At 33.8% G+C, this 26,190-nt stretch overlaps 5 protein-coding genes across 5 annotated transcripts; 3 read left to right on the top strand and 2 right to left on the bottom strand.

The window, feature by feature from the left end:
- Positions 1 to 84: 84 nt before the first annotated feature.
- Positions 85 to 4,622, top strand: TRIADDRAFT_53011 (uncharacterized protein; the record flags this gene model as incomplete). Its single annotated transcript, XM_002109742.1, has 8 exons — positions 85 to 1,064; positions 1,418 to 1,492; positions 1,621 to 1,717; positions 1,929 to 2,063; positions 2,261 to 2,802; positions 3,223 to 3,696; positions 3,929 to 4,216; positions 4,496 to 4,622. 8 exons carry the CDS (start codon positions 85 to 87, stop codon positions 4,620 to 4,622), a joined length of 2,718 nt encoding a protein of 905 aa, XP_002109778.1.
- A 4,027-nt stretch (positions 4,623 to 8,649) lies between these two features.
- On the top strand, positions 8,650 to 9,708 carry TRIADDRAFT_20670 (uncharacterized protein; the record flags this gene model as incomplete). Its single annotated transcript, XM_002109741.1, has 1 exon — positions 8,650 to 9,708. The coding sequence occupies one exon, from the start codon at positions 8,650 to 8,652 to the stop codon at positions 9,706 to 9,708; it is 1,059 nt and encodes a 352-aa protein (XP_002109777.1).
- A 2,579-nt stretch (positions 9,709 to 12,287) lies between these two features.
- TRIADDRAFT_53009 (uncharacterized protein) lies at positions 12,288 to 13,343 on the top strand (the record flags this gene model as incomplete). The annotated part of the gene is made up of 1 exon (XM_002109740.1): positions 12,288 to 13,343. The coding sequence occupies one exon, from the start codon at positions 12,288 to 12,290 to the stop codon at positions 13,341 to 13,343; it is 1,056 nt and encodes a 351-aa protein (XP_002109776.1).
- A 3,126-nt stretch (positions 13,344 to 16,469) lies between these two features.
- TRIADDRAFT_20773 (uncharacterized protein) lies at positions 16,470 to 18,392 on the bottom strand (the record flags this gene model as incomplete). Its single annotated transcript, XM_002109176.1, has 7 exons — positions 16,470 to 16,592; positions 16,674 to 16,742; positions 16,886 to 16,938; positions 17,020 to 17,140; positions 17,376 to 17,468; positions 17,587 to 17,662; positions 18,232 to 18,392. Coding segments are annotated over 7 exons (696 nt in total), but the record flags the coding sequence as incomplete, so codon positions are not given.
- Positions 18,393 to 20,134: 1,742 nt separating this feature from the next.
- Positions 20,135 to 24,276, bottom strand: TRIADDRAFT_53007 (uncharacterized protein; the record flags this gene model as incomplete). Its single annotated transcript, XM_002109175.1, has 15 exons — positions 20,135 to 20,204; positions 20,465 to 20,520; positions 20,656 to 20,702; positions 20,812 to 20,893; positions 20,974 to 21,038; positions 21,158 to 21,190; positions 22,259 to 22,321; positions 22,398 to 22,455; positions 22,541 to 22,603; positions 22,690 to 22,758; positions 22,885 to 22,988; positions 23,660 to 23,715; positions 23,828 to 23,900; positions 24,059 to 24,105; positions 24,206 to 24,276. The coding sequence occupies 15 exons, from the start codon at positions 24,274 to 24,276 to the stop codon at positions 20,135 to 20,137; spliced, it is 957 nt and encodes a 318-aa protein (XP_002109211.1).
- Positions 24,277 to 26,190: the final 1,914 nt, after the last annotated feature.

Raw genomic sequence — 26,190 nt, 5'->3', positions numbered from 1 at the left:
TATAGACCACTTCTTTTTTCTTTTTATCTATTCTTACTATCATAAAACAACAAAAAGTCATTTTACATGGTTTGCTCGGTCGATATGGCCAACCAGAAGGATTCGACCAAAATCCAGAATAGCGGAGAATCAGTGTATCAAGAAGATTATAACTATCTGGCAGGATCGGTCAATCAAAATGGCGATGTCGTTGTAAAAGAACGCCATCAGACTATGCCACATTCTAATCAGGGTAATCCACATCTATTCGATAAGAGTACGTACCAGAACCAGCAGGATTTACCTTCGCCTAATGCTTCGTCATCGTACAATCAACCGTCGCGATCGTCATTTTATCAGAGCCGTAATGAAGGTAGACAATTACCTCATGGCAATCGTGGACTTGTAGAACAAGTTTCTGCAGGTGAAGGCGATCCTAATTTATCTCCACTTATTATAGGATCAGAGTCGGAAGATAATCTTCCACATTCGCCATTATCTACACAGTCGACCTTGTTATCGTCATTTATGTTATTAGACCGCGATGATGATTTACCAGCATTAATGAGCTTTATGGAAGACCGGCAATGCCATCTTGCGCTGATGTTCTGGAAAGCATGTCTACGTTATAAACAATGTCATCAACTAGCTCAGCGCCATGATATTGTCAAATCGATTTTAGCTACTTGTTTTAACTCTAAACCCATTTGTCCTGGATTACAACCTCAAGATCAGGATGCAATCCGGGATAAAATAACATATGATTGTCTGGAAGATAATTTATTCGATGGATCATTAGAGCAAGTGACAAATTGGATAAGACAAGAAATATTACCCGCATTCTATCAATCACACTCATTTCAACAGAAACAACAATATCATCAGTCTATGCCTAAAGTTAAATCGCCAATTACACTCTTCACAAACTTATCACCTTTACCAGAAGAGGAAATTTCCACTTTTGAAACGGATGATCTTGGTAAGCAATATGTAGATCATACTAAGGAACAAGTGGAAAACCAAGAAATACTCCAACAAGATACGTATATTGAAGGTGCTGCTTTAAAGTCAAATGCAATGAACAAGTAAGTCAAAATATTTGTCAATGTGTTATTACTTTTTTATTTGTTGCAAATAAGTAGTATTATAGTTTTTAATCTACATTGAACGATGTTTGTACACTGTTACTACTAGAATACTTAAATTACTTCGACATAATGCGCATACGACATTCTGTATTAGTCGTGATAAAGCAAGCTGTAAGTCTCTAGTATCGATTCGTACTGCGTAAAAGGAAGACAATGCATCATCAGCTGTTTTTGATTTTTACGTTTATACAAACGAACAATAATTAAACAATTCATCGGTTTTGGTTCATTTCGCAAATTGTTATAACTATTAGTTTCATACTATAACTATATAACTATTTCATGATTAGGACGATACCAAATGAATCAGATAAACCGATAAACGAGCGAAGAAAGGGAATAGCAACTGAAAATCAACGCGATAGGTTAGAAATTCACAAGTACTCGTTAAACTACTGTTTTACGAATATCGTGAATGACTTAACAAATTGACTTTAGCCACAATGTCTCGCAAAAGTATCGGTTTTCATTGATATTATTTCTTTCATGGCAGGCTTGATTTATCTACTATCGTTATCAATAAAGACGACGGCTTTGATTATAAAGCCCAGAAAGAAAAAGTGAAATTATTAAACAGAAAAGGACCATCGGTGATTAGGGTTCACTATTTTAATATCTTATTGCGTACCTAATACGCTGTAACAGTTAAAATTAGTTAAATTTGTTCTTATCATCATAGTAACTACGTCTATAAGATAAATAGAGGAAACAAAAATCAAAAAAACTAGTGTCTATTACGGATCTGAGTTGTTTTCAATTTTACTAGTTTGCTGAGTCAAAGTATAAATTTTTGTGTTATAGCGGCGTCAAGGCGATGCTCGTCATGGTGGCAGCGACCCCCAAGGATTCTTTGCTCAACTAGTACAAAGAATCGATGAGAAAATACTACGGCCAGGATCGAATGATGACAATAATAACAGTTCCCATCTACAGCAGGTTAAACTTTACTTATGTATACTTTAACTCAAAAATAAGATTGGATAGAATAAAAATTTTATTTTGTAGTTATAGCATTAATCTCAGCAATAGTGACATAATAACTTATTGGATAGATTTAAAACTCTGATTTGCTTGAATATTTAAAAGTCTTAGTTAATTATTGTTATTGATTAACAATCATACGACATAATTAGGGACAGGCACGAAATCAAATTGGTTCGCACAGAATAAGGCAACCACCACAACAACTATTGATTACACCGAATAATCGAACTACATCCACCAATTCTTTAGTCACACCACACAGCTATGGAGTAGACGAACTGCAATCATGTGCTGACTCAATAACGGATTATTCATCTACATCTGATCTTAGTTCTGTTAATTCTCAGGGTGGTTATTGTAGTAGTCGACATGAGCGATCAGCTGATAATAGTAGCAGATCAGTTAGAAATGCCGGAATGATTATTAATACGCAACCGCAGCGTCTTATGAGAAGTTGTGGTGAAACTTCAATATCCAATGGTAGACCAACGCTAATCCCAGTGCATCGTATCTCAGAAGGAAATGGAGTAGTAGTTTCCAATAGCAGTAGCCGTTATTCCTCTCGTGACTTTGATGATATTATTAGCATGACCGATTCGGGAATTGTAAAGTATAGGAAGCGAGATCTCTCCTGTCGTAACAGTACAACTATGAGAGACAGAAATGACCTTGATCCTGAGCCTTACCAAAGGTAAATTTGATTTTATACAGTTAATGAAAAATAAAAAAGTAATATTTTATACACACGATGACATTTGATATTGTTATGAAAGTCATATCTGGGTTAATAATGTACCGTAATTTGTGAGTCGCCACAGAAGGACTTCTCGCCCTCGTTACTATAATACCTGTATTCGTACATGTCTAATCTTATATCGTGAAAATTATTATTATTTATGATAGCAAGACTTTATACATTTAGCTATGTTGTTATCGTACAATGTACAGTATATATGTACAATTAACACATGCAGCAGTTTTAAACTCATCGGTAACTTAATTTTTAGGGAAATCACAGATCACTTTTGTTCTTTTTCCGTAGACTGTACAGTAAATAGCGATATCCTGTTATTTATTGATAAATTATAAAACTTTATTTGTTCTGCCGTAGTTATGAAGGTTCTGGTAAATCAGCTATTAGAACTAACGAAACGGGAAGATATCGCCCGATTAATGATCCCAATGGAAATCATTATTTCCAACCGCAACGTGACCGTGAACGAAAATCTGGGGTTGTTATGATGCAGTCTCAGCAAACCTGCGATTACCATAGTAATTCTAACAGTAGCTCTCAACGGTCAAGCACAACTGAACCTCCATTTAGAAATATGATGCCAAATCTTTCCGATTATAGCGTCCCTGTAGTGGTAAATACAAATCACGGTTATCGATATGACGATCGCTATGTACGTTCACCAGGATATCATCACAGCGGAGTACTTTCGCCTGGCCGCATGTCTTATTCATCGCATGGTACTGACAATAACGACCATCGACGTGGCCATTTCAAATGTAATCAACCGTTACAAATATTAGAAGGAGTGAAGAAACGCCTGGAAGTAGAAGAATTTGAGCACAATGAATGGTAAGGAAATTAGATCTTTATTTTGTATTAATTGATGATATACTCGTTAGTAGATAAAAATTGTAGATGCTATTTTCTATTATTACGTATTTAACTTCAAATCCAATTGGCATAGTCATCAATAATGTTGTATAGTAATCATTGAATTACTTAAGAGATCATTTCTTGATTGCTCCTAAGCATAAATTGAAAAATGTATTTTAACTAGTTTTTTGTTTTGTCATTATTACAGTGAGGATTCAGAGTATAGCAGTGAGCTAAGTGCAAATACAATTAAGCAAGCGGAGTATCGAATGGATACGAATCCGCCCCATTTAACCGAATCTAGAACTTCTCTAGGCGAATCATGCAATGTTAATAAGACATCAACGAAGCCTAAAAGGAAGTCGAACAGTAGCAAAGGAACGACGGTGACTTACACATTTTGTTCTGAGTCCGTCCCATATCGTATCACTGTCCCTGGTAGAGATATAACATTGGGCCAATTCAAAGCAGTTTTAAGTAAGAAGGGAGAATTCAGGTAACAATTATTACATTCAAGGATATTTCTTTATATGGTTTGGAAATTAATTATACCGTAGTTTTATAATACATAAATTATTAGGAGACTTACAACTGATAGATCACGTATTCAAATAAAGATATAGTGTATATTTCTTTAATATTTTAACTGATTTGTATCTGCTTTAAGTTAACAATCCATTACAATGAAAATCGTGATCATTTTGTATCGTTTTAGTTGAATTAATCCAAATGCAAGGAAAAGATTCACTGATTATTATTGACGCTATACTTTTAGATATTTTTTCAAAGAAGAGTGTGAAGATTTCGAATGCGGTGCGGTAATGGAAGAATATTCAGATGATGAAGATCAGCTGCCGCTATATAAAGGCAAGATACTATGTAAAATCGAAACGATTATTTAAGTAAAGGACAAGAAGGATAAAAGAGCCTTCATTGCTTATTTGCAAAGCTATTTTATTATTATAAATGTAAAAATTATGAAATATTAAAAATTAGGAAAGGATTTTAATAGCAATTTACTGATGATTTGTTTACCTAATGTACCTATTACTATTTCGGGAGTTATTCGTACATGCTCTATTGACTGAGAGTACGCGATCATAGTCATTCTCGCCAATTCGAACCTTTATGTTACTATTACATTGTGCTTATGAAATATTATAGTAAAAGATCTAATTAGTTGCCGATAGCTACCAATTTCTACATGTTAAACTATATTAACGGCGTGTAGTTACAACCGCGAGTAAACCCTAGATAGCATTCATTCTAAATTCCTTCAGGTCTACTTAATGGCGTTAATGAAAATGCTGTATTTTTTTAAGACGAATAAGTATTATTCAATAGGAGATACAAATTATTAAGAGCTAATTTGAAATTAACTATATCAAAGATCACCCTAGCACATCTTCTTTATAACTTATTTTTATTTTATGCTTATTGCAGTTTGCATTATATGAGAAATTTTGCAAATGTAAATTAATTTAAATACTCTGTGGATAATGAATTATGTACTGTAATATTAGTAACAAAGCGTTGTATGATCGAATAGGATTAATTACTGTTTGACGCATTTGTAATGAGTGCTTAATGTTACTCCTTACTGAACTTTATTTCTGGCGTATTTATATACGATATTGATGTTGCTACAACTTCTAAATGATTGTAGTTAATGTAATTATTTGATTTAGTAATCTTTATTTCCATTTTTTATTTCCTTTATCTTAATTTGGTATTTCTATATACAGTAATATTAATCAATGCTACTTAAAATTTATTGAATCAATCCTTTATGACAGGATTTTTACACTTATCTGTACGCGATTTAAAAAGAGGATCTAATTCTCGATGCTATAAACTAATAGTAACCAAATGAAACAGAAAAGATTAACTTCATCTTAATAGCACAAAACGTGATCTTTGTGTCTTGTATTACACTATAGTAAAATTGATTGAAATCAATCTAAGTTATAAACTGTTGAATTGCAATAGAAAAGCAACTGTAATCTTCAACTTTAAAATTTTAAATACCAATAAAAACATAAGATCATTATAGAAGTTAGCTGTATAAAAGAGCACTATATTGAGACATATAGTAATTAAGTCCAGATTCCTGGTATGGTTAATACACTGTTATATTACGGTTATTAGAAATTAGGAATGCACACGCAGAGCAGTACGTATTACTGCAACTCGGTTGGTAATTAATCAAACCTTTCGTTTTCTACATGATTCGCGATAACTATTGGGCAAAGTAGAGGCTTATGCGATCGCTGATATAATATATGAAAGTAAACTTTCCATAAGATAAAGATAGGTATGCTATAATTAAACTTAGAGGAAGAATTGTGAATATAGAATACTTTGAAGTTTGTCATACAGATGCACTCTGTACATCAGCATGACACTCTGACAAACTTCACAAAGTATTCTATATCGTACAATCTTGTAAGGAAAATTTTCGATCAATCATGTAGAAGTGAAGCTTTTGCAATTGGAAATTATGCAGAAAAATTTAAAGTAAAGTAGTCTATTAATAACGGTATAATGATTAACAATAATAAATATAACAGTTTGACAACATTTCAGATTTGGCTCTTAAAAAATAGGATCCCTGTAACAATAATGGTTGGCAAAATACTATTCTAAGTATTGATAATTTTATGAATGATTTAATAGATGGATTTGCCGATTATATATTAAATTATATACTCATAGCTAAGGCTCATCGCTTTCTTTCATGTACACCTACCCTGAAATTTTATGTCTCCTACACGGATCCGTTATTATATGTCGAATTACAGTTGTGCTCCGCTTATATGCTAATTAACTTCATAGTTGTGCTAGTGTTGTAGGTGTTGGCAGTGTTGGTCAGCTCAGTATTATACTCACCAAGGCCTAAGTTTATTGAGCTGATTCTTCATTAAACAGCACTTACGATGAAAATAAAGTCTATCTCATTGATACTAATGGATTTGTGGCTACGAAAGATGAAGATTGGCTAAAAAAATTAATACTTTTAGTTATAATTCTAGTTCTTGTTATTGAGCCTCATTGAGTAAGAGACTTATATAAGGGTTGTTGGTATTTCGTTCGTAAATTCGTTCTAATTTGTGTATCGAATGAGCTCGCTAACGTTCTTAAGTTACTTATCCAACAAAAAAGGGATCACAGGTTCATCTATTGGATCGCAGTCTGTAACACCAAGAATGCTATATTTAAGCCTACTTTATGTATCACCTCAGATTCATAAATAAGAATCGTATACAGTAGATATCGGTGGTCATCAGAATACAAGTAAATGTATTAAAAATAATGCAGCTCGCAAGCATAATATTTTGAAGAATTTTGAATCTATTCAATATAGTAACATGTATCATAAGCACTAGAATGCAGATGCTCATTTATTGATGAGATAAAGCAGGCTTTATATATCACGCTACGAAAAGTTGATGAACCAATTTGTCACGTTATTCCATTATTGAAGTCTAGAATAACGGCTGCTTCAATAAGGATGTGTAAATATTTTTGTAAAATTTTGTTGATCAGTCGACATTGTAAGTACGATTACTAATTAACAGTTAATTATTTTCTCGATGACCTAAAACATACATAACGCGAATCTGCCCTCTAATTTAATTAGCTCACTACCTTATTAATAAAAAGAATGAATGGCTTCCAACATTATTTCTCATTAACTCGTTAACTCTTTCATCATGATCTAATTTTTAGTAAAGTTGAATATAAAACATGCACAGAAATTTATGAAATACGCTGCCAAGTAGTACGAGCTCGTATATCTACATTACAACTTTCACGTTAATACACTTATTTATTGCGGCCACTCCGGTACACCTACTGACGAAATGGACTGTAAAGTATCGAATAAATCTTTACAAAATTCTTATTTTACTGTTTAACGATCGCTTTGGTAACTGTATATTGAATGCTTATTAGAGGATTGCGTTGAAGACTCAGGTACTTCGATTAATCAATATATTGCTTGACATCAGATTTACTGCCTTAATGTTTCTAAATTATCGATGAATAGTAACGTATTAACACGCATATTTTGCTTTACATTTTACGACGGTCTACTCTACGGTACTTTGGCTAATTAATCAAGCGGTCTACGTCAGACTTACTACATTAATATTCTCAAATATCAATACAATAGTAACGCATTAATATAATACTTTACATTTTTGAGATCGTTAATGCTTGTGTGCAACTCAATTTTTCAGTAAGATAGCATGAGCAAAGTACAGTATCTGACTAGTTTACGCATGAGTTTAAGTCTAGATCGTTGCCATGACAACGTGAAATAAACCCTAAGATGTATTATAATAAAATTGATGAGGAATTTGAACGGTAAACTACTGTACAGTATAACATCATTTGAAGTTACTGGTTATTGATGTGTTTATTAATTTATTATAGGAGATTTTCTACCGAATCTCAAGAAAATTTGGTTGATAATTTATAATAAGTAATACATAGTATAGTAAACATCCTGAATCTTTTCATGCATATTTGCCATTAAAAAGCCTTGCATGGTGTACAAGAGAGGTCAAGCCTATGATAGTGAACCATTGTGCCTGTAAATGATAATTCGGTAGATTTGGCAATACGTTGTAATTTGATAAATTATATCTTCATTCCGGTAAAAAATTTGTAAAATATATTTTACTGCTTTTCTTGCATTAATACATTCATTTACTTTCGTTATTATTTAGAAAGTGTCATACTAGTTTATAAATATCAGCAATTTTTGGAGCTAGAAGAAAATTTAGCTCTCATTCATGCTTGAGTTAAACTTACTCTCTTAAATTTAATACATTGTAGGTATAAAGTTAAAGCTAAACTAGTTTAGGAAAACGTTTCGATAAGTTAACGTCCATTATGTCAGTGCCATATAAATTTAATGCGTTTATGATAGCCGATAATGACGAATTCACTTTTACAAAAATTGAAAGCGAATTTCCCGAGTTAGAAGAATACGACTGTTTAATTAGAGTCGAATATTGCGGTGTATCACATACTGATCTCCTTGCCTCAGCTGGCACCGTTCCTGGACATGAAGTAGTTGGTATAATTGAAGATGTTGGACTTCTCGTAAAAAATTTGGAAGCTGGTACGAGGGTGGGGGTTGGCTGGCAGCTTTCTTCTTGCCATGCTTGTAAATTTTGTGAGTCTAATCGTGAAAACTTGTGTCCTGATAAAAAAAGTTTTAAAGATGCGCTGCTGGGTGGCTTTGGTGAATACATTATCTGGGATGCTCGTTTTGTCTATACAATTCCAGAAGAGATACCTTCTGCTGAGATAGCACCATTATTAACTGCAGGTGCTTCAGTTTATGCTCCACTGAAAGAATTAAGCATTATGCCTACTAGTCGTATTGGAATAGTGGGAATTGGCGGACTTGGTCACCTGGCAATAAAATTTGCTAAGGCTTGGGGATGCTATGTTATAGCGATATCTAGCAGTTTGAACAAGAAAGAAGAAGCATTGAATTTTGGTGCAGATGAATTTATGACTATTTCGGCTAATCGTGAAACATTAGAAAGTATTGGACAACTCGATGCTATTTTCAGTACAGTATCAGTACCAATAGATTGGAATAATCTCTTAAAATTACTAAATCCTTACGGCAAGTTTATTATGTTGGGTGCTGTACCTTTTCCAATGACTGTGGATGGTAATTTGATAATAAATAAAAAAATTAGTTTAATTGGATCAATAGCAGCGTCACCTGAATGTATACGCTCTATGATAGAATTTGTTGCTGTACATAATATTAAAGCAGAGATAGAGCTGATGGAAATGAATACTGAAAATTGCCAGACTGCATTTCAACGTATTGGAAGAAATTTGGCTCGTTATCGGATTGTATTAAAAAATTTAAAATTGGATACACCTGATAATTCAGTGGAGGGTGACCATGAAATAGAGGAAGAAGGATCTAGCCATGAAGATTATAAAGATAACTAAGTCTTTCTATTGAGTCTCTAGTAATTTTAAAGCGATGGTATTTACGAAATTCATTGATCAAATCGAAATTCTGTTCTTAGATCTATCCTTTAAGTAAGTAATAGTACCTTTTACTTTGTTAAGAATATGAAGTCCAATTAAAATAAAATACAAATACATGTACATTTACTATAAATAACATTTGAGCCTGTATTTAAGTGATACAGTTATTATTCAGTAAATGACTGGTGTAATTAAATTGTGAAATTTTAAAAGTAGCATAAAATATTAAAAATAGCCACGTCATTGTATTTAGGTCTAAATTTTTATTAAGCCAGTTCTTACAAGAGCAATTAAGCTATATTTTCAGCTTAAGCTTGACTGCCTTTCATAACAAATTGAGAGCAGCGATAAACAATGTTTCTAGTCTGTTGCCATATGTTCTACTAGCCAAACTACTTTAAGACTAGCTCCTGTAATGTGTAAATTCAGAGTTATAATTTCTTGCTTATTTTTGAGAGAGAGTATTTAGCGAAGATTACATGTTTGTTAAGCTGCTTGGTGAGCTAATGCAGATAAACGTAAATAAGGGTAATAAAGATTCAATTTTTCTCTTATTATTTTGCAATACTGATATAACGTTAATAGACGCCATAGAATATCAAAATTAAACTAGACATTTTTTATTCTTTATTTAACGCACAATCTTTCTTTACAATATGAGCGATAAAATTGTAGATTGTAATATGATAATCGAAAAGCAGTAAACCAAATACATGGGATTATGTGTGTAAAATTGTGCAAGGAAAATAACTTAATATTGGCCCTAAGTAAAACCACAGATAGTGAGCTATTTCGACAGCTAATCGATCTCTCCTTACGGAAGCGGAAATTATTTTTAAAAGCAATAAAAAACAATCATTTAAGCTTTTATATTTTATATGATTACGGTTTACTATTTCATAATAAAGTCTTCGAATATTTTTTGAAGTTACGAATTGATTAACAGTAAAATACTGATAGATAAGAATCTCTTTGGATGAAGATATTGAATACAGTAGAAGTAATCAATAAACATAAAGAGAAACAACTTTGGTACATAATTTCATAATTATGTCAAATGTCTAATCTAATTAGATATAGAATGAAACGGTAATGCATTGTGTCCAATGTCATAAGATTGCAACATGCCAAATAGAAGCATTATCATCACATATCTGATACCATAACTTAAGTAAATTATGTTTAGATTCGTTTAGGTTTCGAGTGAAGTAATTGAATGAATATCATGTTTCATTAAGCAGTTTGGTAATCTTCTATCTGACATTTTTAGTGTTTACGTTATTTAGAACGTAATTTTGGTCATATATTGCTATGATATGATATACGAGCCGGCTAACTATATATATGTTATATACCAGTACCTTCTCAAAAATTTTGTTTAGTTTGTTGACAGGACTAGTATAGGAGTAGGAGTTGCGTAAAAGATGTCATAAACTTTTTATTTATTATTTATTGTCTCTGCAATAATTAGTTATGGACGAATATCATATACGCCAGTATTAGATAATCGACAATCATGGTAATGTCTTATTATGTTTATATTTATTGGCTTATGCCATGAAAATAAATACAACGAATCAAATGCCCCTATGCAGCTTGCTAGTAATCAGTTACTCTCTATCTAAACTACGACAGCTAGTATTAAACCAAAAGATTAGTTATAAACATAAATCGGTATTAAAGAAATCAATATTAAAGCTAGAGTGTTTAAATTAATTCGAAATAAGATTGGATACTAAAAACAATCTAGATCAACCTGAATAATATTTTATGTGCCTGATCTTCTAATGATCAGGCTTAAGACTTCTATTACTGAGCTTATACTTGAGTTATGGTGCAAAACACTAAAGAATTCATAAAATTTTTCCTTAGAAGCAACAGTGCGCCAATTCGATTAAGACTTATATACAGTATGCTATCCGTATGAACTCAATTTACTAGCATGATGCTGTACAACTTTAACCCTTGGATAATATAATGGAAATGAAGCACATTTTTAACTAGATAGTATCTGATTTTGGTAACGGGGTAGGTACGATAATATTATAGACTCATAAGGGATAAGTTAGTATTCTATTGTTTGTATTTTCTTGTCTCTACAGAGTAACTACTAGGTTTGCAGATAAGTAAAAATAAAGAGATTATATTATTAAACATCAACTCCGTAGCTAGTTCTAAGGGAACGGATAATTAATATAATCAGCTTTAAAAATTGATTACGGTTTCTATTCCTAATATTGTACCTATAAGAGTTTTTAAGTGTTGTCTATGTAGGTAAGGGGGGTTACCGCTGTACAGTATAATGTTAACTAATGCCTAATCTGGATGTGAATAAGATAAAGACAATAATGTTGTTGTCATAACAACGGCTGCAGATATGTGGACTATCGCGATTATACAGTATTATTAACTATAAATAGATAAAGAACGGTTTCTTTTCATCGTCAACATTTCATTAACAACGAAGCTATATGTAAATACATAGTGGTCTTCGATTTCTTTAACTAATTAAGAGTACTATATTTCGTTATTTCGTTATGGTTTTTCTGAATTCTTTGGGCGTTATTACATCTTATCAGTTACGAGATACTGAAGCATATCTATTCAACATTGAAAAAATAGAAGTGCCGCCACTACAGCCTAGCGATTGCTTTGTTAAGATTGAGTGCTGTTCCGTAGGAAAATTAGATTTACTAGTACGTGAAGGTCAAGTACCAGGACATGAAATTGTCGGCAGTGTCGTCGCTGTAGGATCAGATGTGGAAGGAATTAAGCCTGGAATGCGTGTTGGGATGGGTTTTTTTAATGATGATTATTATACAAAATTTGAACAACCAACCAGCACACTATCATACGAAGATAGCACTTCAGATACGTCCGCAAATTCTAAAATTGCTTATGGAGGATTTGCTGATGGTGTTGTCTGGGATGCTCGATATGTTTACCCAATCCCAAAGACTATGAGTTCTATTGCGGCAGCACCTATTCTATTTACAGGATCCATTGCTTATTCGGCTCTTTGTGATGCTGGTATTCAGCCTGGAAATCGTGTTGGTGTCTTAGGAATTGGTGGAATCGGTCATCTAGCAGTACAGTATGCGAGAGCCTGGGGTTGTAAAGTGATTGCATTATCCACCAAATTAGAGAAGTCTCAGGATGCGTTAAAATTTGGTGCTCAAGAGTTTTATGACGTTGGTGATGAAGAATTATTAACAAGAGCACCAAAGATGGATTGCATTCTCATTACATCACCAGTCGCATTGAAGGATTATGATTTCTTTATATCTTTACTCCAGCCTGGTGGTACATTGGCCATATTAGGCCATCCAGATAAACCTATTATTATTAACAGTTCATATTTAATATCTGAAAGTAAACGTGTCATAGGTGTTGCCGTAAGTTCACCATTAACTGTAATGAAAGCGTTGGAGTTTGCCGCAGAAAAAAATATTGTCTCACAAACAGAGCTTTTAGAAATGAATGAGATTAATTGCACCGTAGCTCTACAACGAGTCAAAAGTAGTTCTGTTCGGTATAAAACTGTTCTTTATACACCTAATTACATGCCTGTTGTAATAAATCAAAGTTGGTGAAATCAGTTACCTGAATAATAGGTGATAAATTTCTCTATTCATGCTTACTTTTGTACATAATCAACAGGCAATACTCATTAAGAATACGTGTTTAAAGTCGCTCATATTATGCATAGTAAATTCAATCAGTACTGGAAATATATGACAGTTTATTGCTTATTAAATGATTCACTTGTATTGGTCATGACAGGACTAGATTTGATGTATGCATTATATTTGTGCAGTCCATCCATAAATCGATAATATACGAATATAATATGTATATTATATGCATTCATTAATAGTTTTTGTAATATACTTCTTAAGACTCATCATGAAAGTATGATGTAAGCAAAAAATTAAATAAAATAGATCAATTAGCAGAAACGTAGACGTAAAACTCTATCGGTACGAAACGACAATAAAAATGTGTGACTATAAAGATTTCTCCTTACGGCTTCATAATATAAATGAAAAATTGCGCGGAAGCATGCAGAAGTGTACTTGTCAATATAGCACAGCCTACAGTAACAAATGCAGGAAGTTACAAACTACAGGCCTCAGTATACATTCATATTATTACATTTGCATGTACTATATGTATTGCTACTAAAAGTCTGACTACGTAGCTTCAGTACTAGTATAAATGAAACTATCGTGAAGTAATCGGCAATACTTTCTAATTACTTCATTTATTATAATTATGGGAAAATAAACGGGAAATTCAAGAAACCTTAAAAAATCGTCCTTTTGAATTTTACTTTATTTCAAACTGCTGCTTCTGAGTTCATCCTTAATATTAGAAGTCTTAACTCTGGGGTAGTATGGGCTGGAATCTTTGTGGTTTATAATCATTCAAAGCAGGTAAATACAACGTATCCCACATTTTTACTAAATTTGAAGTATTTTATTGATACAAGATTTACACCTTTACTTTAGATTTTTATAGACAATTTAGGTATTTTTTGCTATTTATCGTCTTAAATTATTCTAAAAACGCAGTCATAAAAGGTTAGTACGATAAATACAATAGACTTTAATTCAATCTAAAATTTAATTATATGTTACGGTCTACATAACAGTAAATAGCAGTAGATATCATTATAGATACATTTAATGGTTAGAGATTAATGAAGAATTTTCAGTACTGAATATTGCTATCAATTTCATGACTCTAAAGTAACATTCCTAACTACCATTAAATCAGAAAAGCCATTTAAGCGACAAACATATTGCTAGCAATGTTAATAATTTCTATCTTTAATTACAAGCAATTATACAAGTTCTTTTAACCTAGTCAAAAACAATTAATGGTTGCATTTCAGAAGTTTGTGATACGTTCTGTTGAGGTTGTGAATATTGCATTCCCTGCACAGACTGAGCTCCGTAACCTAACGGCAGATTGTTTTGTTCTGTAATTGGCGGCGGGACATTGCCATAGGTTTGTTGTGGCGATGTTTGCATCATGTTTGATTGAGGGACTTGAGTTATCGCAGACGGAGAAAACTGTTGTTGAGGATTCTGCGGTGGCTGTTGATTTGAGAATTGTTGTATTTGATTAGAATTAGATGGCATATAATTTTGTTGACTTTGAGGCGTTGCGGACGATTGAGAGCTAGTAAGGTTTGATTGGTAACTAGTTTGCGATTGATTTTGGTATAACGGTCCTGAAGCAAAATTTTGACCAGGTTGCAAATTATATTGCTGTACGGGCTGTGTTGGCTGCTGTTGAGCGACATTACTACCAGGAGGGATCGGCAATTGATTGACTGATGTGTCCACAGGATTCAAAGGCGGTAGTTGCTGACGATTTTGATTAAAGGACGCATCTGAATAGCCATACGTCTGATTAGAATTGACGGGAAGTTGTGAACTAGGCTGCTGTATCGGTCCGGCACTTGGTAATCCTGAATTTTGGGATGTTGCAATATCTGTTGCATTAAAAGATTGAGGCACTTGCCGATTTTGATTAAAAGATCCTTCCTTGTTGCTAAATTGTTGATTAGAATTTAAAGCTTGATGAGTAGCTGGTAGCTGCTGCGGTACAAAGCTACCGGTTGTATTATACCCTTGGTTTACAATACTGTTGTTAGTATTAGGATTCTGATTAAACGAAGGTTGAAATCTATTTATGTACTGGTTATGCATCTGCTGACTAAATTGCAATTGCTGTAGGCGTTGCTGTTCTTCAGCTTTCTGGCGTTCATTTTCCATTTCATGTTGATAACGTAAGTATTGCTCTTTCTGGCGCCTGCGAAGTGCCAATTTTTCCTCCATTTGTATACGTCGAAATTCCATTTGTCGGCGTTCCTGTTCACGTAAGCTTTCTTGATACTGTGCTCGCCTTTCACTTAAATGTGTTCGAGCATCTTCTACTTTTTTCAATTTTAACATTATACTTTCGTATTCTGCCTTCCATAGGTCAGTTTCATCACTAATTTTTAGCAGCTGTGGATGCATGGCTGTAAGCGATTGAAATAGTGATTGAATAGACGCATCAATAACAATACTTCTGCCCTCCGTTGAAGCCTTTTCCAATCGCTCTTTAAATAGCTGCAAAGAAGACACAAAGGTCTGTAAAAAAACAGTATCTCCATCAATTTCCGGCTCTGGATTTACACTTCGTGTAAGACTTTCTTGAATAACTGGAGCGTTATTTTCATCATTTGCACTTTTCGTGGACACTGGATTTACCGCAGTGGATTTCGTAGAAGTGGTAGATCGGGATTTAGATTTGGTAACTTTTGCTTCATTCTCTTCCTTTCGAGTTTCCCAATAAGATCGGTTCAGATAACGAGCTAGTTCAGGATCAAGTTCCTCAGGTTCACTAACAGCAGGGGCTGAAGCGGATGATACAGCTTTGTCGAAGCTATTCTCTGATGAATTCTTTGGTATCACCATAGACGGTGATGACGAGCTTACAGAAGGCGAGGCCTGCACGTGGCTCTTATTATCGATTTCATTTAATGACATGGCCAGTGCTAGCTGTAAATCATCTTCTTCTTGCAGTCTAAGATCTTTGTCATTCCTAGGTTGCGTAGCTGCCTGAGATTCCTTGTATAAGGCGCTATTCAAATATTCTGCTGGTAAATCCTCCGATGATTGAACCGTTGGCGACGCATTCTCAGCCGGATCAGAAAGTTTCGACTTAAGCTGATTGTAGCAATGGTCACAAACACGTACTTCGCGCTCAATACCAAATTGTGGGATTGTTGATGATTTGGATGAACACTGGCCACAAAAGACTTGACCGCACTTTCGACAGTGATGCTACACGAAAATGTAAATTCTAATTTAATTTAAAAGCACCGGCGGTAGCGGTAGCTGCGATATAAACATTCCTTAACTAACCTTCCTTTGAATTAGACTAAAGTTGACGTGACACAAATGGCATTCATCACCATCAGTCCATTCTGGAGCCTAATAGAGATGAAGATAAAAGTATTAACAGAATCGCTATTTCCATAACAAGTTCTTCGTTTTTGCATTTTCTAGTGTGTAATTGCGGTATTTTTGATTTACAAGAAACTAACCGAAGTATCATATCTCTTGCTTGTACTTACCTTTTCTGATGTGAACATTACGTCTGTCTCCTTAACAGGAGGAAAATTGTGACCTATATAATTTAATCGTGTAAATATTTAAAAAATACGTTAGTTCAAACGTTTCTTCTCATGAGATACTACGGCTTACAAACCTTCCATCTTCATTATATTATACGTATCTTGAAATGATGTATATGAAGGACTGTTAGCGAAAGCTCTCGACCAACTCTGTACTAATTCTAAAATCTTGTCTTTCACATTTTCTGGAGCTATCTACCGATATTAAGAATATTAACAATTACTTATTTAGCCTTTCATAAAAATTTTCATGACTACATTAGCACACGCATACGTTTTGACATTACTAAACAGTGAAGAAACGAAAAACTGAGGTAATTCGATATCGATTATTATCTGAGATATTCAACGTATGCAAAATCTTAGCTAATAAATCAGGCAGTGTTATTGCACTTTATCTGCGAAGTCGACGTGATGTAGTAACAAATACCTTAACGTGTGATCTGATATCATCAAGGAAGTTTTTACTGGCAATTTCGTCATGAATCGGTGAACCACAATTTTTAACGCATGCCTCTAAGACCTAGTTTTAAGACAGATCCAGGAAATTAAAAAATACACTTACTGACTGTTGTCTAGTACAGTTCAATTAAATGATCTTTAGTATCAATAACTGACTAGGTCATTAGTATAGATCTTACCACAAGCGAAAAATAGGCAATTCTAGGGTTATTGTCATGAATTTTCTTTTTTATAGCACTTACTGCATTTTTTGCCCTATGAAAATATGATTATAAGAAGTTGGACATTTAGTTACAGGTTTCATAAGTGAATCAACTACGTTGTAGTAACTAAAAGAAACACATATATAACTATCTACACAGTTAGAAAAACACATTTGTAATACTGTACTTTAAATTAGATGGTCTAAATAATAGAATTCAAATGACATCGGTTCGATCGATTTATAATCAAGTTTTAGACAGCTTTGACTATAAAGTAGGGCAAGTAGTTATGACAATCAATTTGGGTTATCCATAAATCACAAGTGTTGGATTGATTTAGCCGAGATGCGAAAAATTTCAGCTTTCATAATTATAATTAAGCTGTTGGAACATACTGTACAGTAGAATAGCAGTGTACTTATTCAATTATATACAAACAACCGTCAAATAGCATTTATCGTTGAAAGCATTTGGGAAAGGAAGATCATTTACAATGATGCACTGTATTTCATTATCAGGTGTACTGCTATGTCTAGTTATACGAATGATCGTTGACGTTCTTTGGTTTAGTATCATAAATTTTTCAACAAGGTAATGCTAAAACGCATGGTAAAGGCTTACGTAACGTCTCGTTGGCGGATGGAGTCACAAATTTGTAGGATAGTTTCCCAATCTGGATCTAGGTTGACTTGACTGGTAGCTTTATCTATTTTGATGAAATGTGAAATGTAACCACATGTGAATCGATTGCATTTTTGTAATGATAGACAAATTAATGACATTATCAGGTTGCTAAAATATTTGTGGCGTTTAGAACAGTGCAATATACTGTACATTGATAGTTTAATAAGAGTACATTATTTCACGTCATAAAAAAGTCTATATGATACTGTATAGTGTAGGAAGTTACCGACATTCCTTAACTTTGAAAAAACCGTGATGGATTCAAACTATAGCATTATTAATGGATATAATCCACATCGAATTCTATTGGTATTTACACTCGACGATGACAAATTGACCGTAAAATACTGTACGCCAAAGCTAGATATGTGAAGTCGCTGCTTGGTACTAAACGTAATCTTAGGCAGAACCGATCATTACAGTCAACTCCTAGTAATCCATTCCATTCACCGCTTACCTAATAATTTGTCAAAAGTGCTTGAAGTTAAAGAGGAGAATATGCTAGACATATTCTTTTAGGACTACGTTATAATTAATTTTCGATTCTATGCAAAGGGAAAAGTGTGATATCAGGAAGAATGAATTTTTCAGTTTCTTGACTTGGATCCAGACTCTTGCAAGCGAAAAACATCAATGCAGTATTTTTAACTCATCGCTTGCTTTCGTCACTGCTACTGCACTGTACTTTACACTGTATTGTACTGTACTGTACATTGTACACTACAGTACGTACTGTAATTCCTTTGTTTTCATACAGTACAGTACAGTATTGTACAGTATCGCGGATCCTGAGAAATTGACAGTACAGTACAGTGCACAGATTGTGACTATCATGTACTGTATGACAAAGTTGTACTGTACGGTGTACAGTACAGTACTGTACTGTATTTAGCCAAATATATGAGTACTGTATGGCACGGCCTAGCACCATCCGGCGAATGACAACAAGCATTACGGCCACTATCTGCGGCTAAAAATAGTCTTTACTCATTTCAACCAGTTATAATTGAACGGATCATCAAGATAGGGCCCTAATAACGACAGTACTACGGTATGTTACTAATCCATGATTGTATCACTGAACTGTTCTTAAATTTTGTCAGCTTTCAATTCTGGTCGTAGATAGTACCTGTTTTCTTACTTTTGAACCGAAGCTTTCTCAGTTCTACAGCATGTAGAAGTCTTCTTTCTTTAGTAAGTCAGTGCAGGTCAAGTCTAAGTACCGCACTGGATGACGTAATGTATTATAGAATACTGTACACAGTGTACAGTACTGTACAGTACAGTACAAAGTCATGGTCATGGTGTGTACTGTACAGTACAGTACAGCAATGTTTATTTTACTGCTTGTTTACTTGTACTGAGGATTGAGGTACTTTCTACTTGCTCGTTCAGACATTTCGAGGTCAATTGTATATAATTATACAGTATATCATTCATTATTAACAGTGTCATATCGGCATGGAAATAGTAATTCTGAAAGTCCTGTAGTATCAAACAAATAATATACTGTATAATAACTACAGTAGTCTATATGCATGCTAGATAATAATAAAAAAAAAAATAGCACTCGTTTTATTCGTCCATTTACCAAATTTAATTTATTAATCAAGCGATTGCGAATATTGCAATTATCGCTAGTAAGTTTTACTATATCCATGTATCACATTCAAATTAAAATAGCAATATCTTAATTAGGGATTGTTACCTATACAAAACTCATTGTCTTTATATAGCATATCGACATGAAATGAATTTATCCATGCGTCTGTAGTATAATACATTCAGGTTATGTCAATGCGAAAGCAATGAGAGCATTTGTAGTATATTATCAATATACTTAGGATATAAAGTTATTATTTACATCAATTTCAGCATACTTGTTTCCTGAAATCATTCTCAGCGCTAGTCTAATTTAGAAGGGAAGATGAAAAATCATCAACTAAATAATGCATGAATCTTCAAATAGGATCTTTCTTCATTTACAACATTAGTACCCGTTGGACCGGTAGATATTTAGCTTAAATATCATATTTAGAATTGGATATTTCCATAATAATTAGGTGTAGTAAATGCGTTTGTTCATCAGTCAGTAAAGCACTAAAGTTGTAAGAAATTAAGAGTTAATCAACAAAAGGCCCTAAAAATGCCGATATAGAAATGCTTGTACCTGAGATCCTTCTGTAGTTCTCGGACAGCCAAAATATCATTAGCTTGGTATGCCATCTTTAGAAGTAAAATATACGCATATGAAATTATCGGTAGAGTAAAAATCACAACTATACAATTTACACCTAATACAGCAAAGTCTATCACATCCTATGCATTTAATATTATGTATGTTACAGATATATTACATACCACCAGTGACTGAAGTAGTAAGAATAAATCCTCTTTTAAATACGGGACTATAATGTTTACAATCAAAGAAATTGAATGTTTAGATTCGCTGACTGGGCTATCCTTTTACGATCACTAAGAATAAGCTCTTCAGATCAGGTTAACGTGGAGCAATACCTTGTAAGGACTCATCACTAGATTCCCACGAATATCTTTCTAGAACATTAGCATGTTCAGGCCGAATTCTTTGTGGAGTGGGCTAGAGAAATTATAGTAGCATTAATACACAACTGTCATTATACCTGTCACACCAAATATGTTCATAGATATAGCACATACCTGTAGCAACAACAAGATAAGAACTCTAGAAACTTCGCATCTGGCCAAGATGTCTTTATACGCACCTTTACATGATAATGATTGAAAAATATAATCTTTTCTTAAGTTATAAAAGTATCAACAAGGTAATAAGATAGCAAATGTTAATAAGCTCTTAATACTATCATTTCATCGTTTTCTTTACCCGGTATTTGAGAAACAGTACCACGCTTGATACCTATCAGAATAGATGTAGTAATTATGGCTTTTAGTCATGAATTAAATTATGTAATCTATAAACATTTACAATAAGTTATCTATTCCCATCCCTATGAATCTAAGGATGGTTCATATTGAAAAAGACGACAATGCTCATGCGATCTAAGACTATTCTATACGAACATATTATAAGTACTGATTAGTAGCATAAAAATCTGAAATATCGTGTGGTGATAAAGAAGGTATGCTAGAGTACTGTGCATTACAGAATTCACGAAGGAGGCAATCATATGAGAGAATTCAGTTCGGAGATTCTACTTACAAAGTTAAAATTCTACTGTGCTGCTTCAGTGATAGTATACAGTAAAACAATGAAAAGAGATATCTGCATTATACTAAAGCATGATCGAACGAAAATTTACGGGTTTAGAGTACACAGGCTATTGCTATTTTATAAAAATCTAGAATTTCAAGAAATTATGAAGGCCAAAGTGCTTTAATCTCAATTTCTCGGAAGGAGTAATATACCACCTAATAAGAAGCACTGGTAAGTTACGATGCTAAGATGTTTATAAATCAGCATCGCAAGCATAAGGGCACTGAATGTAAAGTTTTCCATTTGCATGCGATCGCGGCTAAGCCCTCTATGCGGCGCGTTACACACAGTCGAGTACTGTATGTTAAATAATATCGGGGCCTTGGTGACACTGCGTCGCATCATCAGTCAAACAAGTTACCTGGCGGTTTAGAATGTGATTGCGATGTCAAAGTAAAATGTGGGCAAATACAATTCGAATGAAATTTTACCGAAAGAAATGTAACTCTTTTCCATTACATATTAACTTATTAGAACAAAATACGACCACCATAAGCGATTGTAAAATGAACTCATTTACTGACAGCATAACAGTATTAAACTACATTAGTATATTACTTACAGTAACATATCAGATATTAGAAGTACAGTAAAATGTCGCGAGTAAAATGTGCTTTTAATGATAGTATAGTTATTAATGCTGGATACTGTAGCAATATCCTCCAATTTATCGCCTTGATTATAAAATTATAATTGATTACAATGTTGTACCTCCTCTTTCTTTCGCTAAATAAGACATTTCAGTCAAAACGGTTAAAGCGTTGTCAAAGTCTCCTGTAGTCGATAGAGAAATTTTTCTCTGAATCAGAGTTTTATGAAGTTTAAAACATCTGCAAACTTATCCGCTTACCTGTTTCAATATGACAAGAAGCAATATAGTCCATCGAAGTAAGAACATCAAGCGGATTCTATGTTCGAGTGAAATTGAGAATAAATATACGAGCATTTGTGCTAGTAATGTAATTATAATCCGGTCAGTAAAACAATACCCACTTGATGCTGTAATTCAACCGCTCTCTGATAGTGACCAATCGCTTCGACTGATTTATTCAATTTCTGTTATATAGTATAATATTGACAACGAAATTATCCTTCTTGGGAGTTATTTTACGATAGCGCTCATAAAATTGACTTTGTCACACCTGTAAACCTTTACCAAGCTCCAAACATAAAAAAGCTGCCAAAGCAATTTGGTCATTCTTGCAGTAAATCTGTACGGTTAAAATTATCATATAGACTAATCAAATTCACATATAATGCATTATTATTATGTTGTCATATACAATACTTGCACGCTGCAAGTAGTATAAGAGCAAAAATTACTACTGCAAAGATACCTTTATAGCAGTATTATAGCAGTTTGTTGCCATAGCACAATTCTCGTAAAATGTAGGAGACTGTTTTCTAGCATTCTCCATCTCGGCTTCAAAATAATTTCGGGCTAAAGTATGACAGGGCACAGATTAATTACAAAATGTGAGTACATGATCTTGAGTCAATAGCAGCTATTGGAAAGTGTACAGTATATAGCTTTAGATAATCGAGGAAGTAGAAAACGTAAAACTAATGGTAAGATTTCTAGTATGCAAAAGTAGTATCTTATTTCGCTCTACATGTCTAGGGTATATGTAACAGTGCAACTACAACTATGCTAAATTTAATTGCCATTGTTAGATTGGGTAAGTTGTACTGTAGTTCACTAGAAAAAGTACGAGTATAATGCATTCATGTTATGGATAGCATATAGGCTATCGTCTTTCGCGCAGTTTCAATTATATTTTAAATACTGTAATTTATCATAATATTATTCAGATAACAATGAAACTGTTGAAGTTCTTGGATGGCAATATGCCGACATTTTTATCTCTTTGAGAAGTATCGATAGACAATTTATTTTGTAAGCTGCCATGCTAACAGTATATTATATTTAACTGCAAACCGCAGAGATATTTCTAATAGTTACGGTATTACCTACTCTTAGTCGAACGTATAAACATTATAACCGAAATTTAGTATGTACAGTAGTAATTTCTTACAATGTAGTACACTTATAATGAATCTTTCGTAGTCATAGGGTATATAAATAAATAGTTTTGCAAATATTCTCCTAACCCGCCTGGACTAAAGCTTCAGCCTCTGCAGTAAAACAATTCGCCATTGATTCACATCTATTGCAAGTTATTAAATAAACTCTTTACTAAATTTAAATTGGATTTGAGCAAAAACATCAAGGTAATGATAATATATCGGATAGGTCTAAGAGTGTCTTCCTATACTTACCGAGCAATAGCCAAGTAGCAGAGAGCAGCATAAGGGTAACTGTTCTGTAATTTCATATCGTTGGCTAGAGCATCTATTGCATCGATACAAAGCATTAGCTTGCTTCATTTAAAGCAAAGTCGAAATTTTCAACGAAATTTCTATTGTACGCGTAAAATACGCATGTATACTTTGTAGTTCCAGTACAACATAGTTTATACATATTGGTTAAGTCATGAACTGTAAACTCACTGAATTGTTCAACTGCCTCAGATACATTTGGCTTCCTCATGAAACGCCTATAGGTGACATAATAAGTTGCAGTTAATGAAAAGTAATTACTGAAAGCAACTTTGGACGTCATTCTTGTAAATCAACTTAGCCTATCACATGCATTACTTCTTCAGTTTAGCTGAAATAGCTCTGTATTGCGTTAAGAATTCATCTGCAGTAGCGATACTCATCGACATTTCCGAGAGGAGTCAGATGGAATTTAGAGTTAAGAAACGTATTTTCTACGGATTATGCACAGAGCAGTGTTTATTCAGAAACCATGGCGTCCAAGAGCCAGGAAGAACTTGCAGTAAGATTTCAAGATTTCTTACTGCGGTGCAGCTGTCCCGCAAAGATACACTGTACTGTGTACTGGACGTACAGTACGATACCCTTACATAGTTTTGACTTATATCTTTACGTACTGTACACTGTACAGTGTATAGTACTGTACAATGCCCGTACATACTGTAGATATACTGTACTGTACAGTACTGTCTATGCACTGTACAGTACAGTATATCTTTGCGGGACAGCTGCACCGCAGTAAGAAATCTTGAAATCTTAGTGCAAGTTCTTCCTGGCTCTTGGACGCCAAGGGTTTCCGACTGAACAGTGCTCTGCGCATGTACTGTACAGTAAGAACCAGTAATTTGGGATGTACTGTACTGTACTGTACAGTACAGTACAGTACAGTAGTTGGCATACAGTACTGCTGTACAGTACACTGTACTGTATACGTACTGTACAGTATAGTACTATACAGTGTACTGGACGTGCAATACCCTTACATAGTTTTGACTCATATCTTTGCGGGACAGCTGGACCGCAGTAAGAAATCTTGAAATCTTACTGCAAGTTCTTCCTGGCTCTTGGACGCCATGGTTTCTGAATGAACACTGCTCTGCGCATGTACTGTACAGTACAGTACAGTAGGAACCTGTAATTTGGGATGTACAGTACAGTACAGTACAGTAGTTGGCAATAACTTGGCATACAGGACTGTACAGTACAGTACAGTACTTGTGTACGTACAGTACTGTACAGCACAGTAACGTACAGAACGGTGCTCTCAAAACTGGAAACACCGTAGCACGACTGTAGGGATACTTGGGATGGTATTCCATCAACTATTTGACTTGAGGCTAGACAACATTTTCTTTTGTTGCCAAGGTTGTTATTGTCATTTCAATTTCAATTTGTTTTGCTTATTTGTCCTACTAAAATCGACTTCGTTAAAGGACAGGTGTTTCATTAAGACATTGATTCAATATACCTAAATTGGAGTCTGCAGTCGTTTGTCTAGTTCTATCCCTCTTTCTCCCGGCCTCTCACTTTGATACAGGTCCTTTAATGATATTATTAGTGCTTGAGAATTCGACGTAGATCAGGCGATACTTTCCACTAATTGATCCTTTTTATTGTCCCAATCGATGTGCATAGTGAAAGCTAAGGAACATAGAAATTAAAATCAACGATAATAACGACAACAATAAAATAAAAAATGAGATTGAAAACAATGCTTTGATATCCTTACGTATGCATTCAATTTTACAGTTATATAGCGTGCTATGCATGTATAATTTATAAATTAGATAAAATGAACCAACCAATAGCATACTTGGTTAAATATATTGATAAAAGATATGCAGCGTAAGCGTATCGTATACAATGATCAATTTTTTATAGGAATATTGCCAATACCAGTATGCAAGGAGTAAAAAAAAATACAAGACCAAATAAGTAATTATAATCATCTATTGTCAAGCTGTCGATAAAAATTGAAGGAAGAATAGAGGATTTTATACAATTTTTGTTACTATCATAATCATTCGTGGGCATACTAACTGTTAGTATCTATCAACTTTGTCTTCTTCATTGACGACATACTACGATCTTTCTCTGGCTTCTCATTTTACGTCAACTTTCGCATTCTATACTTTGCTGACTTGGTGGAACAACGGCATTAGTATTAACTTGGTGTCAATTTGAACATTTTAATTTAAAATTCCATCTTCAATTTTCATTGAAGAAAAACAGGAGGATATAGAGACCTTAACCATATAAAGATTCGATTCTGCTTATAACATCAAGAGTATTTCATGTCAATC

The sequence above is a fragment of the Trichoplax adhaerens genome, genomic scaffold (assembly GCF_000150275.1).
Source record: "Trichoplax adhaerens TRIADscaffold_2 genomic scaffold, whole genome shotgun sequence".
Lineage (NCBI taxonomy): Eukaryota > Metazoa > Placozoa > Uniplacotomia > Trichoplacea > Trichoplacidae > Trichoplax > Trichoplax adhaerens.
Note: the sequence above shows the minus strand (reverse complement) of the source record. Positions and strands in the feature narration are given on the sequence as shown.